Source organism: Schistocerca serialis, chromosome 2 (genome assembly GCF_023864345.2).
Source record: "Schistocerca serialis cubense isolate TAMUIC-IGC-003099 chromosome 2, iqSchSeri2.2, whole genome shotgun sequence".
NCBI lineage: Eukaryota > Metazoa > Arthropoda > Insecta > Orthoptera > Acrididae > Schistocerca > Schistocerca serialis.
Genome location: NC_064639.1, coordinates 665,637,395 through 665,660,966, shown reverse-complemented (window position 1 = coordinate 665,660,966; position 23,572 = coordinate 665,637,395). Strand labels below are relative to the sequence as shown.

General features: G+C 40.1%; 1 protein-coding gene across 1 annotated transcript in view; it reads right to left on the bottom strand.

Annotated features, from left to right (window-relative positions):
• LOC126456317 (E3 ubiquitin-protein ligase lubel) overlaps positions 1-23,572 on the bottom strand; it is a 464,483-nt gene that overhangs the window by 88,147 nt on the left and 352,764 nt on the right. The window contains exon 17 of the mRNA XM_050092068.1: positions 10,942-14,882. Within this exon, the coding sequence (XP_049948025.1) occupies positions 10,942-14,882 (3,941 nt within the window). The remainder of the gene's footprint in view (positions 1-10,941; positions 14,883-23,572) is intronic.

Sequence of the window (23,572 nt, the reverse complement as noted above, 5' to 3'; positions counted from 1 at the left end):
TCTGAATGAGAAGCTGGAGGAACCCAAGGAAGACATCACGATTTTCCTTGTTTCTGTTTCTGCTGCTTCTGTTTCTTCAAAAACATTGCCTACCCTCACACAGATTCCACCACCCACTGCTACATCATCAATGATAAATGATTACTTTTCAAACCCAGCAATGTTTCTTCTGAATGCTCCTCAAACTGAATCATATATTACTCTGCAAAACTGTATAGTTATAGAAATACTGTCCTAGCTTTATCAATCTGTAACTTTTATGCCACATCGAGTAAAGTACCATACTAGTTGTTCTTACAAAAAATAAATTTTTCATGGCACTGTAGGAAAGTTTCCCTACCTAACATCAAAATTAATTAAGAAATTGTAAAATAATGAATGCTAATTGCTGCACAAAGATTAACATCTGCACATGGTTAAGAAACAACAACACATTTTACTAAACAACTGAACTACTACAAAAAACATGAAATGGTCTCAAAATTAACAGATGTTGGACAAAGTAGCTCACTGAAGTGATGGCACTAGACAAAGGTGTGGTGCAATATGAATAGCAGACACTAAACAAAGAAAGTCGCTACCTCGTCCTCCAGGACAACACCAAATTTTATTGATATGGGATATGGAATGAATCATCTCTTGCAGAAAATGCAGCAGAAAACACCAATTTACACACTGGGCTGTGTAGCAGACATTGATAGGGCATGGAATGGCTGTATTTTGAAACTATATGATAAGCATCTCAGTATGAAACATGTCACCACGTGCTGTGTCCATCAAGGCATGGGAATGGAGCAGAAGATGATACTAATGCTGGAAGAGAATAGAAAGACTGGGTGAGGTAGGGTTGGGAGAAGCCTCATTAGGAACTGAGCTATAGTCCTATACCAGTCACCAACCATCGTAGTATGCAGTTATCTAGTTGGTCGGCAGAATTGACAGCTTTGAGGTGGAAAAAGATGCATGAAGGAGGAAACTCACTGCCTTAGCAGATAGCTGTAGTTAGCCAGGATCATACAGATCTGTTAAGAGAGATGTGCAGTGAAAGACTACCACACAGTTCTCCCCACATGAGAGTGAAGCTCGGATGGTGAGTGTTATGGTGACGGTGAAGGCTGGTACTGTTGGAGGGCCAGGGTGTAGTAGTGGTGAGGCCATTGGTGGTGGCACTGATGCTACAGGTCTACATCTACATACATACTCCACAATCCACCATTCGGAGCATGGCGGAGGGTACCTCATACCACGACTAGCATCTCTCCCTGCTCCACTCCCAAACACAACGAGGGAAAAATGACTGCCTATATGCCTCTGTACGAGCCCTAATCTCTCTTATCTTATCTTTGTGGTCTTTCCGTGAAATATAAGATGGTGGCAGTAAAATAGTACTGCAATCAGGCTCAAATGCTGGTTTTCTAAATTTCCTCAGTAGTGATTCACGAAAAGAACACCTCCTTTCCTCCAGAGACTCCCACCCAACTTCCTGAAGCATTTCACTAACACTCGCATGATAATCAAACTTACCAGTAACAAATCTAGCAGCCCGCCTCTGAATTGCTTCTATGTCCTTCCTCAATCTGACCTGATAGGGATCCCAAATGCTTGAGCAATACTCAAGAATAGGTCGTATTAGTGTTTTATAAGCAGTCTCCTTTACAGATGAACCACATCTTCCCAAAATTCTACCAATGAACCAAAGATGACTATCCACCTTCCCTACAACTACCATTACATGCTTGTCCCACTTAATACTGTTCTGCAATGTTATGCCCAAATATTTAATCGACATGAATGTGTCAAGCGCTACACTACTAATGGAGTATTCAAACATTATGGGGTTCTTTTTCCTATTCATCTGCATTAATTTACATTTATTTATATTCAGAGTTAGCTGCCATTCTTTACACCAATCACAAATCCTGTCCAAGTCATCTTGTATCCTCCTACAGTCACTCAACGACGACACCTTCCCATACACCACAGCATCATCAGCAAACAGCTGCACATTGCTACACCGTATCTAAAAGATCATTTATGTAGATAGAAAACACTTCCCTGGGGCACTCCAGAAGATACCCTCACCTCCGATGAACACTCACCATCGAGGACAATGTACTGGGTTCTATTATTTAAGAAGTCTTCAAGCCACTCACATATTTGGGAACCATTCCCATATGCTCGTACCTTAGTTAGGAGTCTGCAGTGGGGCACCGAGTCAAACACTTTCCAGAAGTCAAGGAATATGGCATCTGTCTGATACCCTTCACCCATGGTTCGCAAGAGCATTTCGCAGGAGCAATGCATTCTAAAGCCGTGCTGATGCATGGACTTCTCTGTCTCAAGGAAATTCATTATATTTGAACTGAGAATATGTTTGAGAATCCTGCCACAAACCGATGTTAAGGATATTGGTCTGTAATTTTGAGGATCCATCCTTCTACCCCTCTTATATACAGGCATCACCTGCGCTTTTTTCCAGTCGCTTGGGACTTAACGCTGGGCAAGAGATTAGCGATAAATGCAAGCTAAGTAAGGAGCCAATGCAGTAGAGTACTCTCTGTAGAACCGAATTGGAATCCCATCAGGACCTGGTGATTTATTTATTTTCAACCCATTCAGCTGCTTCACAACCCCAGGGACGTCTATCACTATATCCTCCATACGGGAATCTGTACGAGACTCAAACAGCAGTATGGTTGTACGATCCTCCTGCATGAAAGACTCCCTTTGAATGATTCTAGAACTGTCATGATGGAACCTGGTGGCCGGTAATAACACCCAACTAACTTTATTTCTCCTATCCCTGTTAAACGTGTTCAGATAACTTCACAATCACAATCTACTTCGACCTCAGTAGACAATATTTTTGTCAACTGCAATGAAGACACCACCTCCTATGGTGTCTGATGTGTCTTTCCGATACACTTTCCAATCCTCACTAAATATTTCAGAACTTCCTATCTCAGGGTTCAGCCAGGTCTCAGTCCAGAGAATAACTTGCGTGTCACACGCTTCCTGGAGGGTAGTAAATTAAGGAACTTTATTCCGAACACTCTGAAAATTTACTGCTAATATCTTGGTAGCTGAAGTGTCTTCACATTGAGCGCGTCTTGATTTCCCTGCCTGCACGGCGACTGGAGAGTGTTCATCAGGACACCTCGCACTACTGCCTAGCCCAAAAAACCCCCATGTACATGCCACAAGTACTCTGCTACCTGAGTAGCCGCTTCCTTTGTGTAGTGCACCCCTGACCTATCTAGGGCTGTCGTACAATTCCCCACCTAATAGCACAAGTCTAAAAATCTGCAGCCAACACCCTCACAGAGTCGACGGAGCCTCTGGTTGAGACCCTCCACTCGGCTCCAAACCAAAGGACCCCAATCCACTCTGGGAACTATGCTGCAAATAGAGAGCTCTGCTTGCACTCCGCGTGCGAGGCCAGTGGATTTCACCAAATCCGCCAGCTGCACGTATGAACTGAGGATCGCCTCAGAACTCAAGTGACAGGCATCATTGATACCGACATCAGCAACTACTTTACAGCTATCAATAAGTAATATAACTCCTCTCAAATACGAGAATATGCAAGGATTTTATGTAATTAAACATGAAAGTGCACAAACACTCAGAAAGAAATTAAGATCAAACTACAAAACAAATATGAAAGCTAAATATGCGACTCCCTACTGCACTGATACTTCACCAGCGGCTGCTCAACGTTAAATGGCCACTGCGCTGTGTCAAAAGCGCACTGGCTGTCCAAAACAAACAACTGACTAACGACATCGCGAATTTATACTTTACAGTTATCAATAAGCAATATAACTCCTCTCAAATACGAGAATACGCAAGGATTTTATGTAATTAAATATCCAAGCGCACAACCAGTCGGAAAGAAATTAAGAATCAAACTACAAAACAAATATGAAAGCTAAATATGCGACTCCCTACTGCACTACTTCACCAGCGGCTGCTCAATGCTCATTGGATGCTGCGCTGTGTCAAAAGTGGACTGGCTGTCCAAAACAAACAACTGAATAACAACACCGCAAATTTATACTTTACAGCTATCAATAAGCAATATAACTCCTCTCAAATACGAGAATACTCAAGGTTTTTTTGTAATTAAATATGCAAGTGCACAAACACTCGGAAAGAAATTAATAATCAAACTACAAAACAAATATGAAAGCTAAATATGCGACTCCCTACTGCACTGATACTTCACCAGTGGCTGTTCAACGCTCATTAGCCACTGCGCTGTGTCAAAAGCGGACTGGCTGTCCAAAACAAACATCTCGCTAACAACACCGCGAATTTATACTTTACAGCTATCAATAAGCAATATAACTCCTCTCAAATACGAGAATACGCAAGGATTTTATGTAATTAAATATGCAATCTCACAAACACTCGGAAAGAAATTAAGAGTCAAACTACAAAACAAATATGAAAGCTAAATATGCGACTCGTTACTGCACTGCTGCTGTACTACCGCTGCACTGGTCACACAATAGAGGTGGGCACCAGATGTTAGAATGCTGGGTGTTAGGTGGGTGGGGTGGCTGGCTGTCAGCAGTGCTGGTCCACTGCATGAGAGCAAGTGGCAGCGTAAGTGGTAGAGGCCACTATGTGGCAGTGTAATTGACTGTTGGCGTGGAAGAAGGCAAAATCGTTGCATTGGGCACAGGTTGCAGGAGATGTAGAGGGGCAGGGGTGTGAGCATCCCGTGCGTTACGGGTACTGCTACCTGTGGTGCCAGTGGCAGGTAGGTCAGGAATGGCACCAGCATGGGATTGTGGGCTTCCGGCAGTCTCCTCAGTCATAGTGTGGTAGGCTGGCATCTAGGGAGCTTCAGAGGGGGGAGGACGCTCGGTGCAGTGTCAGTACTGGCCTAGGTAATGATGACAGCAGTGCTGTCAGAGATACCGGTGTTGGCAGCAATGTGCATCTGCGGGGGCTTTGACGAAGACAATAGTTGGGTCGGATGTTGTGGGACTGGGCTGCACATAGGTGGATGTCAACCTATTGATGAACATATAGGGTGAATATGTTGGAGTCCCACTTCAAGGCCCATTGTGGGCCAGAGTAGCGCAGGCAAAACAGCAAAGGTAAGCACTGATATGCAGCATAACATGGTTGCATGAGATATGGTTGCCGTGAATGAACACTCTTTGTCACAGTGCCTCGTGGTCCATGGATGAAGTGACAGCACAGTTGTAGCTGAGACAGACGGTGATGATGCTGTTGATTCTGTTGATGTGACATAGGTCAGCGGTAAATTCAGAACTGAATGATAGTTGTCATAATTGATGTGTAGAGCACTGGTCAATGTCTTTCCAATAGGCAAAAATTATAGGGCTGTGGTCGATTTAGACCATGTAGTGAGAGGGCTCCACCGATGGCCAAAAATATTTGGTTGCCTCGTAGGTTGTGAGGAGCTCTCTGTCATATGTGTTCCACTGCTGTTGGGTGGCAGAGAGCTTGCTGGGGAAGAAAGTGAGAGAAGTCACCAGGCATCACCAGCATGCTGCTGCAGGACAGTGTCAATGGCTGTCTGGCTGGCTTCAACGACAATAGCAGGTGGGCTGGTGGGATGTTGGTGGGCAAACGGGGTAATGCCCACCAAGTTATGCTAAGTGGAAGACAAGTTGTTTCCATTTGCGGTGTCCACGGTGCTGGCTTACAGCCCTTCATTTTGGCACCAAGAAAGGTGGTGCGGAGCAGCTCCTGCATAGCAGCAGCATTTCTCAGATGGCAGCAGAAGAAGTTTAACATGCCAGACGTTGTTGAATGTCTCTGAGTGTGGCAAATCAATGATAGCTTGAACCTTGTTGGGCGAGGGACGTCAGCTGGCAGTGAAGATGAAGTGGCCCAGCAACACCATTTCACTAGCACCAAGAGTGCATGTTGCTATGTTGATGGTGGAGATATTCAAAAATACTGCAGAGGTGCTCTCACTGTTCCTTGGGCATAACAGAAAAACTGACTATGTAGTCAAAGTAGGTAAAAAAAGCATGGCAAGCCTCACAAGATGCCATCTAAGAAATGCTGCCACATTTGATCAGCATTAAGGGGGCCAAAGGCCAAAAAAGTGTTCCTGTACTGCCTGAATGGTGTGATGATGGTGGTCTTCTGGATGATCTCAGGTGTGACTGGAATCTGGATGGAAGCCTTGGTGCTGCTGAATGTACTGAACGTTCTAGACCCAGAGAATCTAGGCCAACCAGTATGTTGTATCTGCGTAGGAACAGCACCAGGTACCAGTGAGGGATGGTACAGATGGTTAGATTATAGTAATCACCACATGGGGGCCAACATCCATTCTTCTTCTTGGTAGGGTGAAAGGCTGATGCCCAGGGGTTCTTCAGAGGATGCAGCATGCTGGCAATGAGCACCTCATCAAACTTGGTGTTGGTGATCTCGAATTTTTGCAGTGATAGAGACCACGGCCAGTAGAAGATGAGTGGTCCTGGGATGGTGTCGATGTAGTGGACAGTTAAATGGCAGACCTCATGAGGTGTGCTGGATGAGGTTGTGACAGCAGGGAATTGCACCAGGAGGTCAGAGTATGGACCATAATACATCACCTGCTTCACATCAAAGAAAACAGCAGGACAAGTGGTGTACTTCATTGATACCCAGCATTGCTGACAATGAGGTGTCAGCCAGCAATGTCAGGGAGCAGGTGGTAGTGCCCAATGAAGTCTGCTCTGATAATGGGGTCAGTGGTGTAGGTGACAGTGAAGGTACAGGAGAGGTTCCTTTTCGGACCAAGTTCGAAGATGCAGTGATGTATGGGGTTATTCCATGCCATCAGCAGGACAATGGAGGTGGCACCAGGATGCCATACAAGCTGCCACAGGAAGATAGACGACTCAGATCCAGTGTAGATCGGGAATGGGGCAGCAGAATTAGCGCCATGGATGAACAGATGCTGGGAGACCATGTAGCAGAAAGGCACACCTTATGCTGTTGGATGTTGGCATTTGGGTGTCAAGAGTTCCGTACAGTTTGCAGCATCTGGGCTGGAGTGCTTGTAATACCAGCAAAGGTGGGCCATGTTGTGAGAGTTGTTGGCAAGGCAGCTAGAATTGCAGTGGAATAGCCATCATTGCACCAATGTCTAGGGCTACAGAGATGGCAGTGGTTGGATTTGAGACAGGTCACAGTTGCCTGTAATGTTGCCATGTCGACATTGAGGCAGGGGAGGATATCATACACTCTTGGCTCCTGAACAGTGTGCAGCGAGCTGGCAGGGATGGCAGCAGCTGGTGATGTCATTAGTGGCATGTCAAGCTACAAGGGGGAGCTAGTGGCAGGGTGGCTGGCAGAGTGGGAGCCAGCTGACTGCACTGGGTGGGAGTGAGATGGCACACTGTGGTGGCAGTTGCAGACAGAGAGGCCAGCGTCCCAAGCACCCTGTCTTGAGACTGGGAATGACAGTGTGGTGGAGGGGGGGGGGGGGGGGGGAGGTTGGCATGCGACACCACAGCAGTCCATACCAGAGCTGGAAGTGAGCCAGCCAGATGTTGTATAGGAAACCACTGGAGACAATATGTAGTTCTGTCAGGCTTTGGAGATGGTGCAGGAATTGCAAGGGTCCCTGGTCCTCAAACTGATTGAAGAAAAGGAGGACCCTGATGTGCTGCATTTCAGATGATACATCCTGAGGTGGCACCAGTGTGCCTCGTAACCATCAGTACATGGGGGATATGAGATGATGTCATGATCCAATGCATATTTCATCTCAAGTTCACTGATCACCATGGCAAACTAAGTGACATCCTGGGTGATGGTGCAGTTGCCAAAGATAGTGTCTGCTAAGGAAAACCACAGGTACAGGTCCCATAGATGGAAGGGCAGCATGTTAACCACAGTATGGCCAGACAGAGTGGTGGTGATGTTTGGGGGATAGGGTGTCAGCACATCAAAGTGAGGAGGAACAGCAGTGATAGCAGATGTGGGTGCTGGTATGGGTGTCAGAGTGGAGGCACCAAGGGCTGGGCTGCTGGTGGCCACTTTGCCATGAGTTTCATGTGCAGGTCAGCATTGCAGCATTCCAGTTCCACAGGGCACATGGTCAGCTAAGTGATAATGTCATGTGGCACTGGAGTGGCACACAGCAAGGCGTTCGTTGGGATGGTGATGGAAGCCATAGTTGCTAGGTTGTACAGGGGGTGGAAAAACTCATGCACCACAAATATCTCAAGATGCAAAGCACACTCGTATCCACAGTATAAAAACAGAAGTTGCTGGTGAGGTGTGACATGCGCAGGAATAAAACACATGCTAATGGGATGAGGCAGCCAATAACATGTCAAAACACTAAATTAAGTCAACTGAGTTTATAATCGGGTCACTAGTAAGGGGAAAGTTTCCCTACTTAACTTACAAAATTTTTGAAATAATGCCTGGCAGGTGAAACAAAAAGATCAATGTCCACACTTGATTAAGAAACAACACATTTTTTAAACAACTAAACTATTAAAAAAAAACATGAAATAGTCTCAAAATTAAAAGATGTTCAACAAAGGCGCACCCAGTGCCACTAAAGAAAGGTGAGGCATGGTAGGAACAGCAAACACCGAGCAAAGTGGCTACCTTGACCCTGAGCACAACCAGTGTAACACCAAATTTCATTGGTGTGGAGCAAGGAATTAATCATCTCTTGTGTAAAATGGGGCATGAAACACTGATATACGTGCTGGGCTGTGTAGCAGTCATAGAGACAGTATGGTGCATGTGTATCTTGCAACTGCAGATAAGCATCTCAGTATGAAGTGCGTCGCCATGCAGCATGTCCATCAAGGTGTGGAACACAAGCTGATGTTGACACTGCAAGGAGAAGACCAAGACCGGGTGAGGTTAGTTCAGTGGAAGCCATTCTAAGAACTGAGCTATTATTCTACACTGGTAGCCAGCAACTGTAGTAGGCAGGTATCCATTTACACAGCAGAATTGACAGATTGGCGGGAAGTAGCTGCATGAAGGAAGAAACTCAGTGCCTTACCAGATGGCCATAGTGAGCCAGGATCATATGGAACTCCTTAGCTAAGACAGGTGTATGGCGAAAGGCTACCACAATGATATTTCTACATCATTAACACACTTTCACTGACTTACCTTACTGTATTGAGCAACTGCTCAGCAGGAGAAATAGCAAGTAGAAAATTTGTGTACAGTTTCGTCAGAGCAGCTAATAACAGTTGCTCCAAAACTATCTGGACTTAGTGTTGTCAGAGCAGCTAATAACAGTTGCTCCAAAACTATCTGGACTTATTCTGTAGAATTCATGGACCCAAGTTCGTGTTGGGAGAGCTTACGAGAAACCACAGCTGAACAAGGTTTGAGATTTATATCACTGTACTGTTGTACCCAGTACTTCTTGGTCTTTTTCCATTTTTTGAACTTTAAATAATGATAAGCTACAATAATGTCCTCTTGGAATGGCTCATGATTGAAACAGAAACATGATTCATGCTATCTTGTTGCTTGTTGTATGGTGAATCACACTGTATTGCATATTGTATCATTCCCATGGGAATAGAAATGTCCAACCAATGTCGCATCACATGACCTTCATTGCTCTGTGGTTTATCGCTTACTGTATCATATCAGTGTGACCTGCACTGCACAGAAATCAATTGCTATTAACTTTCATCTTTTGATTTCCCAACAACCTATGCTATACAATGAGTGCAACAATCTCTGTTTTCTTGGAATTTTATAGATGTTGTCATAAACTAGGGCACGTCTTTCCATCCTTATCATTTTATTTGGTACATATTTGTGCACAAGACAGTTTAAGCCCATCAAAATGCACACCCCTTTTGACTGTAAGCAGCAACATAATTGATGTCAGTGTATTTTGTACATTTTATCCTACATTTCTTAGTACTGCAAATACTCCTGTAAATATAAAAAAAGAAATGCTGAAGGTGAAGAACATCAATTTAGTTGGTTACAGCCCACTCCATGTCAGAGAATGAAATGACCAATAAGATTTTTCAACTAATACTTTTAAATATGATACAGAAAGTTCTGGCAGAATGTAAGTAATTTCAGACTATTCACTGAATATTAAATGTAAGTGCCCATGAAAACAATGAACTGCTTGACTGCACCCTTTTCTTTCAAATGCTCTTGAGACAACATCCTAAATAAGGTAAACAATTGCTTTGCTTTAAGGGTCTATCCCTTCCATAATATTAACTATCTAAGGGTGGGGGGCTAGCATGTACCATGCATTTAACATTCAAGCTACTTATAATTATCAACCACATTTTCTCTCTGTGACTACCCATGGCACTGCTCAAGCAGGAAAGACATTTTTGCAGGCTCTGTCTCATTCAGACAATGGATCATGTCTACTTTACATATGTGCCAGGGCAGCCATTTGGCCACTCCCATTTACAGTACCCTCTTCCACTAAAGTCACTAGGTGTCAGTTGGGAGATAGAGAACAAATCACTTAGGATCATATTAGTGATGAAAGAAGCTTACAAGCTCTGTGATGCACTGCTTAGTGTCACTCAAGCACTGGAAAATCCTACTGTAGTTTTATGAATGTGTTCAACAGCTACAAACATTGCCTCCATCTACTTGTGAACATCAGAAAGCTCCTCCACCAAAACTATGCAATAACAATTATCTCTGCTTAGATATGACAGTGAAGGTAATAGACTAATATCGATTTTCAGACTGAAATTAAATAACTAATGGCATTAAACAAACACACAGTTGCACCTGTCCTGCTGTGGTCACAACAAATGTTGTTCCTTCAAACATGGTAATTAAAAGAATCAATACTTAATGTTTACTGAGAATTATGTTACCAACAATACAATTTACAGGAATTCATTACTATACTTGGAACTTCTAGCAAAACTCAGTCTGAATCATGCTGAATAAAGTAGATTACTGAAAATATGATCTTACCTCAAATTCAAATTTATCTATAATTTTTGCTTTTTCTGCTTGTGTTTTTTCATCTTCTTCTGTTTCTGTTGTATCATTGCCAGAATGAAGTTTTATGTTATTGCTAATGGCAGTGGTTTCCTTGTCACTTGAATCAACATTTGTCATCGTCTCACCTACATGCTTTGAAAGGCTTTCTTTTGAGGCTATTAAAGGGGGAGCTTCAAGGATGTCATTCTTTCTTGGTTCTGTTTTCTCTATGTCACTTTCATTGTCTGTAATGAACTCATCATCATCACTGCTTAAACAATGTTCTTCTATCCCAGTGTAAGTTGTGCTGATAACTTTCTTTTCAGAGTCTGGTTTATTTTTATCTAGAGGTGTGCCATTAGCATCATTAGACTCATCAGTTGTCCCTGAGCCATTTTCTGTTCTTACAACATTTAGCTGCTGATCACTTACATTGTGATGTTTCTCTTGTTCTGAATGTAAGTGTTCTCCTAACTTGCTGCTTGCATGTTCAGAATTGCTATCAGACCGAGCAGACATATTTACAATAGATTCTTCCTGCTGAGGGATCTCTTCCTGTTGAGGGGTCTTTAGCATTTCTTTATCATTTGTGTTAGCTGAAGAGGCACTGTCTTTTTGCAATGGAACTTGAAGCAGTGCCTTCTGAGGAATAGGTGGAGCAGGTCGTTTCTTTCCTTTGCTTTTGTTCTCATGTTTTGTTGCTGGTTGTGTGGAGGATTTCTTGTTTTGAATTTCCTTATTGATTTCCTTTGATTCTGTTACAGGTTTTCTATCACCTGTTTCGATCAGCTGTGCTGAGTTATCAGTGCTGTGATTTGTAACTCTAGGAGCTTCTTGTGATTCTTTTGTGTCAGTCTGCAGTGCATTACTTGCTGATGTCTGAGATCCTGGTATTTCTTTAAGTGATATCTTTATAACAGGAGATTTCCCATTCTTGATATCACAGGATATTACATTATCTGTCTTTTGTGCTGTATGTGTTTGCACATTTACTTTCTGTAAATTCTGATTGTTAACAGGACTTTTTATTTCTGGTATGATTTTAATTGTATTTGCTGATAAACTTGCATTTTCTTTTGGCTCTTCATCAGTAGACTTCTGTTGCTGCTGTGCCTTTGATGGTGTGTCACTGATTGCTTGTTTCTGCAAAGTTGAATTAGGTTTGTTTGGTTGAGGAGCAAGTTTTTTAACTGGTTTCAAGACAGTCTTTGTCTGTACTTGTGTTTTTGCTGATGTCTGTTGTGACCTGACAGGTTTTTGTGGTGGTTTTGATATTATATTTTTCTGTGGCCTCTGTGGTGGTTTTGGCTGTTTTTGAGGTATTTTGCTTTTCACTGTTTCCAATTTTTGCTGTTGAGTTGGTTCAGTTTTTTCTGTCTCTACGTTTATTTCTTCATTACGTGTCAGATTTACTATTCCTGCTGTGTTTTCAGTTGCTTTAGTTCTGGCAGGCACAGAAAATTTGGCTGTCTTGTTACTTTCTTCTTTTCCTGCTGACATATGTACGGGTTTTGTTGCATCTTTCTCTATCCTCTGACAACCATTAGTGGTTTCTTGCTTACTCTCTCCTTTTGTTGGTTCCTCTGGCTTTCTCATATCAGTGGGAGCACCTTCTATTTCTTGTTTATCCACACTATTTTCCAAAATGTTTTCACTTTTAACAATTTTGTTATGTTGAGTTTGTTCTTTTTCCTGTATCTGTGCCTCATGTCTTGTGCGTGCAACAGCATTTTTTTCATCCAGGGCTTCTGTTTGAGTATGTCCTGATATATCCTTCAAGTGTGCTTCTTGATCTTGCATATTTTCATCTTTGTTTAGCATAGATATTATTTTTGGATCTGAAGCTTTTTGCTGCTTTGTAATGTCTTCCACCTGCTCAACAGCTATATTCTTGTTACAAACTGATACATCTTCAAAAGCTTCTTTGTTTACTGAGGAATTGTTATTTATTTCAGTTATTGTATCTCCCCACATAGATTGTGCTTCATTTGAATTTTCCTTGCTCTGTTGAGTATTTTGTTTTTCAAAAGAAATGCTATTATTTTCAGATGTATTGTTTTCTTCCTTAAGTAGGTCACTTTCTTTATCACTGTGTGAAAATAAGTCACTCTGTTTTGGTTCTTTCTTTAGCTGTGTAATGGGTGCAGTTAGTTGTAAGTGATCCTTCTCATTACCAGTTGTTATCTCCTGTTTTGGTTTTATTTTTACTGTGCTTTTGCTTGTGTCTTTGACTGTGATAACATTACTTCTGTTAGCTGTAGTTTTTCCTTTTTCTGTAACTTCATCATGTCTCTTGACTTTACCATTGACATTAGATACTATTTTGCCATTCACAGCTTGCTTTGGTTTTGCTTCATTCATTTGTCTGCTGTTGTTATTGGACTTTTCTGTTCTAACAGAGTTGTCAGGCCCAGAATTGTTTGTACTAGATTCAGTGCCTGCCAGTGGCTGACTTTTCCCATCTTCACTGCACTGTCTCAAATCTGATTTGTTAACATTGTCATTATCATTTTGGTCTACATTTTTAGTTTGTTCTACTAATACTTTAACTTCTTCTTTCTCCAATACAAAAGGCGACTCAGGTTTCTTACCAACATCATTCAATATGGCAATATTTTCTGGAAACCCACCACTCGTTTCTGTTTCTTTTGCATATCTATCATTTGGTTTTGTTGTGATATGGCTCATATTTACACCAACTAAATTTTCAGATGCTATTCTTTGATCCAATACATCTGACCTTGAAGTAACTTCTTGCTTTTTACTGACATTCTCAGCCCTTAAATGTGGATTGTTTGATATTTGATGTTTGGTATGTTGAGATACATCGTTGAGAGCCTTATTATTTGATTCTTCCTGGGAGTAATGTTTGAACACACCAGTTTCATTTTTGTTATCCCTCTCTATCTGTTGTGCTCTTATTTCATAATCAAATTTTTCCTCTCCCTCTATCTCTTCCTCATCCTCATCCTCATCCTCATCCTCATCCTCATCTCCTTTCTCTTCAAACTCCTCCACATCAACCTCCTCCTCTTCTTCGTCTTCAAAACCATCACTTGATTCTTCATCATAATCAGTTGTGTTTTGTGTCATCTGCTGTACTATAGATGTCAGTTGCTGTAAATCCCTCTGAAGCATGTCCGACTCTGTGTTATTTTGTTCAGCATACCGAGACATTTTCCGTACCAATAGTGACAACTGCTCTAGTTCTTCTTTCTGCAATTCTGAACAACCATCCTCGGCATTCACAGACATCTGGTTGATAAGCGAAGAAAGCTGTTTCATTTCTCTTTGTAATGTATCTATCCTTGTCAAAGCATTTCCTTCCAGTGGTGGATATGTTCCTGATATATCACTATTGCTAGTTCCTTGAGTATCTTCAACTTCCTGCTCATCATAATCAGAATCCAAATATGCAGCACTCATATCAATGTCTGATATTTCAGCACTATTATTTATATCTTCTGATAAAGGAGATGGCATGTCATTAGGATTCCTTTCAATTTGCAGACCATTTGTTAGCTGAATAAATGTGTTGCTCATGTTATCCTCCTGAGCAGTGAGTGGAATGTTATCTACATTGTTACGAGGTTCTAATCCTATACTGTCTTGGAATGTTGAAGTTACTTCTATATTCTGCTCTCTATTCACTTGATTTTGGGTGGGAATGTTTTGATCTCTCTTACCTTTAGGGGTATCTTTCTCACATACCTGATTTAGGTCCTCATCCTTATTTGACTTTCTCTTGATGGATTTGTTTATTTCTTTGTGTGCTACAGCACTAATCTTATGAACTGTATCATCATATGTTGCATGAGGCTCTGAATGGACTAAATCATTGACTGGACTCACCGCTTTACTTTCATCAGTCATGTCCTCAGTATCAACTTCAGACCTTGCATCAACAAAGTCAGTTATTGAGACACTGTCATCTGTAGCAACAGAAAGAAATGCTATCACTATCTCATTTTAACAGTCCATTAAATACATTGAAGTGAATATAATAATAAACCAAAGTAAAGAAAATAACATGTTACTACCAACTGATTTTATGAATACACCCCCTTAATTGTTTGTACAGTTTCTCATTTGTCATGAAGAGAAGATCCCATCTAATAAAGGAAATTTAATCTCTGTAGAACATTACTCAGATGGGGTAATGTCTTGCAAATTTTCTACCATTATACTTCCATGATACTTTGATACTGGATTACATCATGGTGAGACAGAGATTCTGAAGTCAGTTACTGTGTTGTAAGATGAACACAGATACAGATCACAACTTAGTAATGAGAAAGAGAAAGTAGAAGTTTGAGAGAACTGTCAGGAAGAACCAGTGAGTAAGAATGTGGGATACTGAATTACTGAGGAATGATGGTGTGAGTTTAAAATTATTTGAGGCTGTAGATCCTGTGATAATGAATACCACAGAAGGCAGTTCACTCGAAGAGGAAAGACAATCCTAAAAAGGGCAACCAGAACAGTTGGATGGACAAATATAGGTACAAAGAAGGTAACTGTCAAAAAACCTGGGTTAACAAAAGAAATAATTCAGTTGTTTGTTGTAGAAAGGAAACAGAAAAATTATCAGGAAAAGAAAGGTATAAAGCAATACAAATCACTTAGGAATGAGTTAGTTAGTTACGTGTTCCATTGATCAATAGCACGGAAAAACCATTATGATGTGGAACGTGTCAAATGGACAAGTAATGCGCACAGGAAGCAAGGCTTTCTTTTTTTTTTTTTTTTTTTAAAAAAAAACATTATAGTATAACTCTTCAGGCTTTCCTGACATTGTAGTGTTATACCTAAATATTTATTACCTATCCCATTCCCTTAATTGGCACAAAATGCATATATTATATCTTCAGATTTATTTACTCATATTCAAGAATTCATCTATGGTATACAAGGAGTTGTCAAGGAGGTATGATTTCAATTTGTTTTTTAAACTATTACTGCTGTGTGTCAGACATTTTATTTCATCTGGTAATTTACCAAACAGTTTTATAGCAGCATATTTTACCCCTTACTGCACCAAAGACAAGTTAAGTATAGTGTAGGTCTTTCTTTTTTCTGTTATTGTAATCAGGAATGTCGCTGTTGATTTTAAACTGGTCCATGTCGTTGAGAAAAAATTTCATTACTGAGTGAATGTACTGTGAAGCAGTTGTAAGAATTCCTAACCTTTTAAACAGATGCCTACAAGATGTGTGACTATGAACCCCACACATTATTCTAACTGCTTTCTTTTGAGCAGTGAATACCTTTTGCCTGAATGTTGAGTTGCCCCAGAATATTATTCCATATGACATCAGAGAGCAGAAGTATGCAAAGTATGTTAGTTAACTAATTTCTACATCCTCAAAATTGGCAATTATTCTGATTGCAAAATTTGCTGAACCTAGTTGCTTTAGGAGATTCAAAATATGACTTTTACAAATAAGATTCTCATCCATATGTACACCCAAAAACGTAGTGTGCTCTACCCTGGCTATTGACTTCTTTTGATGTGTTATGTTTATTGAAGAAATTATACTTTTTGCAGCAGAAAATTGGATGTACTGTGTTTTTTCAAAGTTCAGAGCAAGCCCATTTGCAGAAAACCAATTAATAACTTTTCCAAAGACCTTATTTGTATCATTTTCTATTGGACTTTCTTTTACTGGATTATTATTATGCTTGTATCATCAGCAAACAGTGTCAGTTCAGCACCTTGTTTCACATAAGAAGGGAGGTCATTCACATATATCAAGAACAGGAGGGGACCCATGATCGAACCTTGTGGAACACCTAATGTTATTTCACCCCAGTTAGATGAAGTGGCAAACTCCTTTGAATAACTTGAAGTATATAAAGAGACTTTCCACTTCCTTTTCTGTAGATATGACTTAAACCACTCATATGCTGTTCCATTTATACCATAGAATTGAAACTTCTCTAACATAATGTCATCGTTCACACAATCAAATGCTTTGCATAAGTCACAGAATATTCCTACTGGTGACATTTTACTATTTAAAGACTCTAGTATGTGGTCAGTGAAATTGTGTATTGCTGTCTCAGTAGAACAGCATTTCTGAAATCCGAATTGTGATTTACTAAGTATCCCATTACTGTTGAGATGACTAACCACTCTTGAGTACATTACTTTCTCAAAGATTTTTGAAAATGCTGTAAGCAAGGATACTGGCCAGTAATTATTGACATCTGTGGTTTCCTCCTTTTTGTAAGGAGGCCTGACAATGGCATATTTTAACCTGTCTGGAAAAATACCCTGAGTCAGTGATGCATTACAAATGTGACTCAAAACATCAGCTGTAATTGCTCCACATTGTTTTAATAACTTTTTAGAGATGTCATCTAATCCAACAGAACATTTATTTTTCGAAGATTTACTAATTTTCCTTATTTCACAAGAGTTTGTCAGATGAAACTTAATTTGACAAAAATTTTTCAAAACTGACTCTTCCATGTACTGCCTGGCTTTTTCTTTTGAACTATTCCCACCAATTTTTTCTCCTACACTTGAGAAGTGATTGTTAAATACATTGGCTATCTGTGTACTGTTGGTTAAGATGGTCTTATTCTCTTTAACAGTAATACTACCTATCTCAGTGGTTACTTTTCCTGTCTCCCTTCTAACAACATTCCATATTGATTAGATTTTATTGCTGGAGTTGTTAATTTCTTCTCTAACATACATATTTCTTGATTTCCTTACAACTTTTCTCATTATGTTACAATAATTTTTATAGTGTAAAACTACTAGATCTTTACTAGTTCTTGATGTCTCATTCAGTTTTCTTTTTCTTTCTGAAGACACTTTAATACCTGTAGTAATCCAAGGTACTTTGAAATGTTTATGGTGTTACATTTAATAATTTTCTTTGGAAAACAATGTTCAAAAAGGGATATAAATTTATCAAGAAATATGCTGCATTTATCATTAGCATTTGGCTCATTATATACATCTTCCCAGTTTACATTTCCTAAACTTTCTCTGAAGTGATCTATAGATACTGGGTTGAGAACCCTCACACTTTTACTTAATTGTTTCTAAAGTGTATGCCCTGTTAGGTTTTGTAAGTTAATCAGTTGTGACATTAAAAGGAAAGGCATCAACATTATGAGTGCAAAACAAATCCTAGTGTTAAAAGCAGAGAAAAGAGCAAATAGGCAGGAAGAGTATGAGGGGCTTAACAAGGAGGAAGAACTGTCAGCTGGAGTAATAGAAGAAGAAATGAATGGCAGTCTGGAAGGCTTAGGAGATCCAGTATTATAGTCAAATTTTGACAGTGTTTTACAAGACTTGCAAACAAACACAGAATAGATAACATTCCCTCATAATTTCTAAAGGCATTGAGGGAAGTGGCAACCAAACAATTATTCATGTTATGTGTATAATCTATGAGACTAGAGACATACTATCAGACTTTCAGAAGCATATCATCCACAGATCCATGAAGACATAAAGTGCAAGTAAGTGTGAGAACTACCACACAATCAGCTTAACAGTTAATGCAACCAAGTTGGTAATAAGAATAATGTACAGAATAATGGGAAAGAAAATTGAGTAGGCCTGTCACTTACATGACAATCAGATTGGCTGTAGGAAAGGTAAGGGTATCAGAGAGTCAATTCAGATATTGCACATGGTAATGGAATAAAGATCTTAAAAATTCAGACACTTTTGCAGACTTTTTTGATCTATGAAAAGCATTTGACAACTTAAAATAGGGCAAGATGTTCAAAATTCTCAGAAAAAGGTGTAAATTGTAGGATAAAATGATAATAAGACAGAACACACAAAATCCAAGAGGGAGCAATAAAAATGGATGGAATAGTCCAATGAGTGCAGACTATGGACTGAATGGAAACTAAATAAAGACACAAGTAATGAGGAATAACAGACACGAGATTAGCAAGAAATATGACAACAAAACATGTATTAGGTGATGTGAAGGAATTCTTCTACCTTAGCAATGAGAGATAAAACAAGGAAGATATATGAAGTGCTATCACAGGCAATGAGTGCATTTCTCCTTAAAAATCTACTAGTATCAAACATTGGCATGATTTCCTTAAATTTCTCAAGGCAAATGCCTGGTTCTTTTGAAAAGGGAATGGCTGATTTCCTTCCATAATCTGAGCTTCTACTCTATCTCTAATGATCTCACTGTTGATGGGATGTTAAACTCTTAATCTCCCTTGGGCTTAATTTGAGGAAGAAATTTGTAGAGTGTATATTCGGAGCACAGCATAGTGTGGAAGTGAATCATGGACTATGTTCTAACTGGCAAAGAAAAGAAAAGAATTACAGATTCTGAGATGCAGTGCAATAGAAAGTTGTCAAAAATAGAGTCACGTAATAATATGAGAAATGAGAATGTTCTTTGCAGAACTGGTGAAGAAAGGAAAACGTATAAAAAAACTGACTAGAAAATGGGCCAGATTGACAGGACATGTGCTGCATCTACATCTACATAAATTCTCTACAAGCCACTGTATAAATGTCCATCATACTAGAGGGAACCATAGAGAGTAAAATCAGTTGGGGAAGACAGAGGTTTGAGTACATCCAACAAATATTCAAGGTGTAAGTACTGCTCTGAGATGATGAAGTTGACATTGGGGAGAAATTCATAATCAGCTGCATCAAACCAGCCAGAAGACTGATGGCACCCCTCCCCATTCCCCCAAAACACACACACACACACACACACACACACACACACACACACACACACAACCTGGCAAAAAAAATTAATCACCAACGAGGGGAGCAGGAAACAGAATTAAACTTCTGGGTTTGAGAGGGTATGTGATGCTATTTCATTGATTAAAATATTGATTCAAATTTACAAATAACTTGATAATATGAGCCAAATTATCAGCATGACATTACACTCCCACCCACTCCTACTTGGGTCCAGATGCATGCACTGATTTGGTTGAGAATGGTGTCTAAAGTAGTTGTATCCTCCCCTGAGCCAAGCAGGACCATAATTGTTGTAGCTTGTCCTTGATATCGTAGATACTGGCTCTGTGACAGAGGTGACAACTGAGCTGGTCTCACACATGTTCCACTGGGGATAGATCTGGAGATCTTGGTGGCCTCAGGAGTACCTCAACATCATGCTCACAGATCATAGAGATATGTACTGTATTTTATCAGGCATCATCTTGGTGAAATATGGCACCACAATTCTGCAGCATGAAAGGTAACAACATGAGAATGCAGGATGATGGTGACATACCGTTGTGCTCTCATAATTCCTTCCATCACTGCCAGCCATGACCTTAAGTAATACCCCATGGCTCCCTACATAATGATGTCAGGAGTGACACCACTCTGCCTCTTCAAAACACTGGAAGCATGGGACCTCCCCCAAGGTCACCACCATACTCGCCAATGATGGTCATCTCAGTTAAGCCAGAGACATGATTCAATGCTGACTACAGTGTGATGCCACTCATCAACAGTCCATGCTTCCCATGCTTTCCAATCATTATACCACTCCTACTGTACCCAGGTCTGTTGTGGTGTTAATGGAAGCCTATGCACAGGATGGTAATTCCCTAGTTCATCTACTGCTAGTCTCAGATCAACAGTGTGGGATGGTACAGAATGTTGTAGGGAATTCATTAATTGTTCTTGGATGGCAGGTGCAGATTTGAAGGTATTATGAGGTGCTTGATGTACGATATGACAACCTCCTTTGTGGTGGTAGGACATGGTCAACTGGAACCTTGTCATGGAGTATGCCTGCCCCTATATTTCCATGAAATCCAACTTTGGGCCACTATCACATCTGAATGATCCAAAAACCTGGATAACACATTATTCGACCAGCTGCCCAAATGAAAACCCACAATGATGCCCCTTCCACACTCTTTCAGGTGCTGATACTGCATTCTGACACAAGTATGCTATATCTCTGTGTCCTTCACAGTGATTATTAAACATCTGATATTTTTCATACCTCTTATATACCCTACCAGGTCTGGTAATAATACTAAACACAAACAACACTAATGCACTGATAATATATTCATGTACAAAGTCACACTGTCATCTTCAGATTTCTGTGTGTGCATGCTATTAACTTTGCATTAGCAGTGCTAAAGCAGCTCATCAATAATCACTGTGAGTACAGTGTCCAAAAAATACATTGTTAGTGCTAATCTACATCTAGACTCTGCAAACCAACTTGAGGTGTATGGCTGATGGTACATCCCACTATAAAAGTTAGTGTTTCTTCCTGTTCCATTCATGTATGTAGTACAGGTAGAATGATTGTCTGTTTGCCCCTGTGTGTGCAGTAATTATTCTAATCTTATCCTCATGATCCCTACATGAGTGATACACAGGAGAATGTTGTATATTCTTTGAGTCATCATTTAAAGACAATTGTTGAAACTTTGTTAACAAAGTTTCTTGGTCTATCTTCAAGAGTCTTCCAGTACAGTTCCTTCAGTATCATTCTCATGATCCCTATGTGAGCGATACGTAGGGGATTGTGGTATATTCCTTGAGTCATTAATGCTGATTCTTGAAACTTTGTTAACAGACTTTCTAGGGATAGTTTACATCTATCTTCAAGAGTCTTCCAGTTCAGTTCCTTCAGTATCTCTGTGACACTCTCCCATGGATCACACAAACCTGTGATCACTTTTGCTGCCCTCTCTGTACATGTTCAATATCCCCTGTCAGTCCTATTTGGTACGGATACCACACACTTGACCAATATTCCAGAACCAGTCACATGAGTGATTTGTAAACAATTTTGTTTGTAGGTTGATTGGACTTCCCTAGTATTCTACCAATAAATCAAAGTCTACCACCTGATTTACTCATGACTGAACATATGTGATCATTCACTACAAAGTGTTACACTCAGATATTTGTATGAGTTGGCCAATTCTAACAGTGACTCATTGATATTCCAGTCATGGGATACTACATTTTTTGTTCTGTGAAATGCACAGTTTTACATTCTGAACATTTAAAGCAAGTTACCAGTCTCTGCACCACTTTGAAATCTTTCTGAGATCCAACCAAATATTTATGCAGCTTCTTTCAGACAGTACTTCATTATAGATAATTGCCTCATCTGCAAACAGTCTGAGGTTACTATTAATATTGTCTGCAAGGCCACTAATATACAACATGAGCTTCAACGGTTCCACCACACTTCTCTGGGGCACACCTGAAGTTACTTCTACATTTGATGATGACTCTCCATCAAAGATAACATCCTCCCTGCCAAAAAGTCCTCAATCCAATCACAAATTTCACTTGATACCCCATATGATCATACTTTTGACAATAATCATAGGTGTGGTACTGAGTCAAATGCATTTCTGAAATCAAGAAATACTGCTTCTACCTGCTGCCTTGATCCAAAGCTTTCAGTATGGCATGTGAGAGAAGTGCGAGTTGGGTTTCACATGCTCTATGTTTTCAGAATCCACCCTTATTGGCACTGAGGAGGTCATTCTATTCAAGATACTTCATCATGTTTGAGTTCAGAATATGTTCTAAGATTCTACAACAAATCAGTGTCAAGGGTATTGGATGGTAGTTTTGTGGATCACTTCTGCTACCATTCTTGTAGATGGGTGTGACCTGTGCTTTTTTCCATGAACTGGGCACAGTTTTTTGTTTGAGAGATCTGCAATAGATTAAAGTTAGATCAGGGGCTAACTCAGCCACATATTCAGTATAGAACCTGAGAGGGATTCCATCGGGCCTTCAGTTTTAATGATTTCAGTTGTTTTTCCATACCACTGGCATTAATATGTATTTCATTCATCTTTTCAGTGGTACAAGGATTAAATTGGGGTGATTTTTCTGGGTTTTCCTTTGTAAAGGAACATTTGAAAACAGAATTAAACATTTCAGCTTTTGCTTTGCTACCTTCAATTTCACTTCCTGTCTCATTTGCTAGGGTCTGGGCACTAACTTTGGTGTCACTATCAGCCTTTACATATGACCAGAATTTCTTTGGGTTTTGTGAAATATCATTTGACATTTTTCTGCAATGGTAGTCACTGAAAGTATAATGTATTGCTCTCTTGACAGCCAAATGTATTTCATTCAGCATCTCTCTACCTATAGCCCTACACATTGTTTTACACCTTTTATGTGACAATCCCTGTTTCTTTAGAAATTTCTTTATGGTGACTCTATGCCATGGAGGTTCCCTCCCTTTATGAACTGTTCTACTGGGTACATATCTACTTGGTGCATGATCAACTGTTCTTTTAAACTTGAGCCATAGTTCCTTTACCTGCTCCTGTCCTGTGGTGAAAGTTTCAAGTTCCTCTCTGAGATATGACGGTACTGAAATTTTATCTAATTTGCTGAATATTTGTGTCTTTCTGTTTGTTTTAGTTGTCCTTTGTACTTCGGTAACTATCATTGCCACAACTGAGTAATGGTCACTGATACCAGTTTTGATGTGGAATCCTCAAAGATATCAAGTCTGTTTGTTGCCATTGGATCCAATATATTTCCATCATGAGTGGGGTTCCTAACTGTTGGTTCTAGCCAGTTTTCAGAGAAGGTAGTAAGTAACATTTCATAGGATGTCTTATCTTGCCCACTACTAACAAA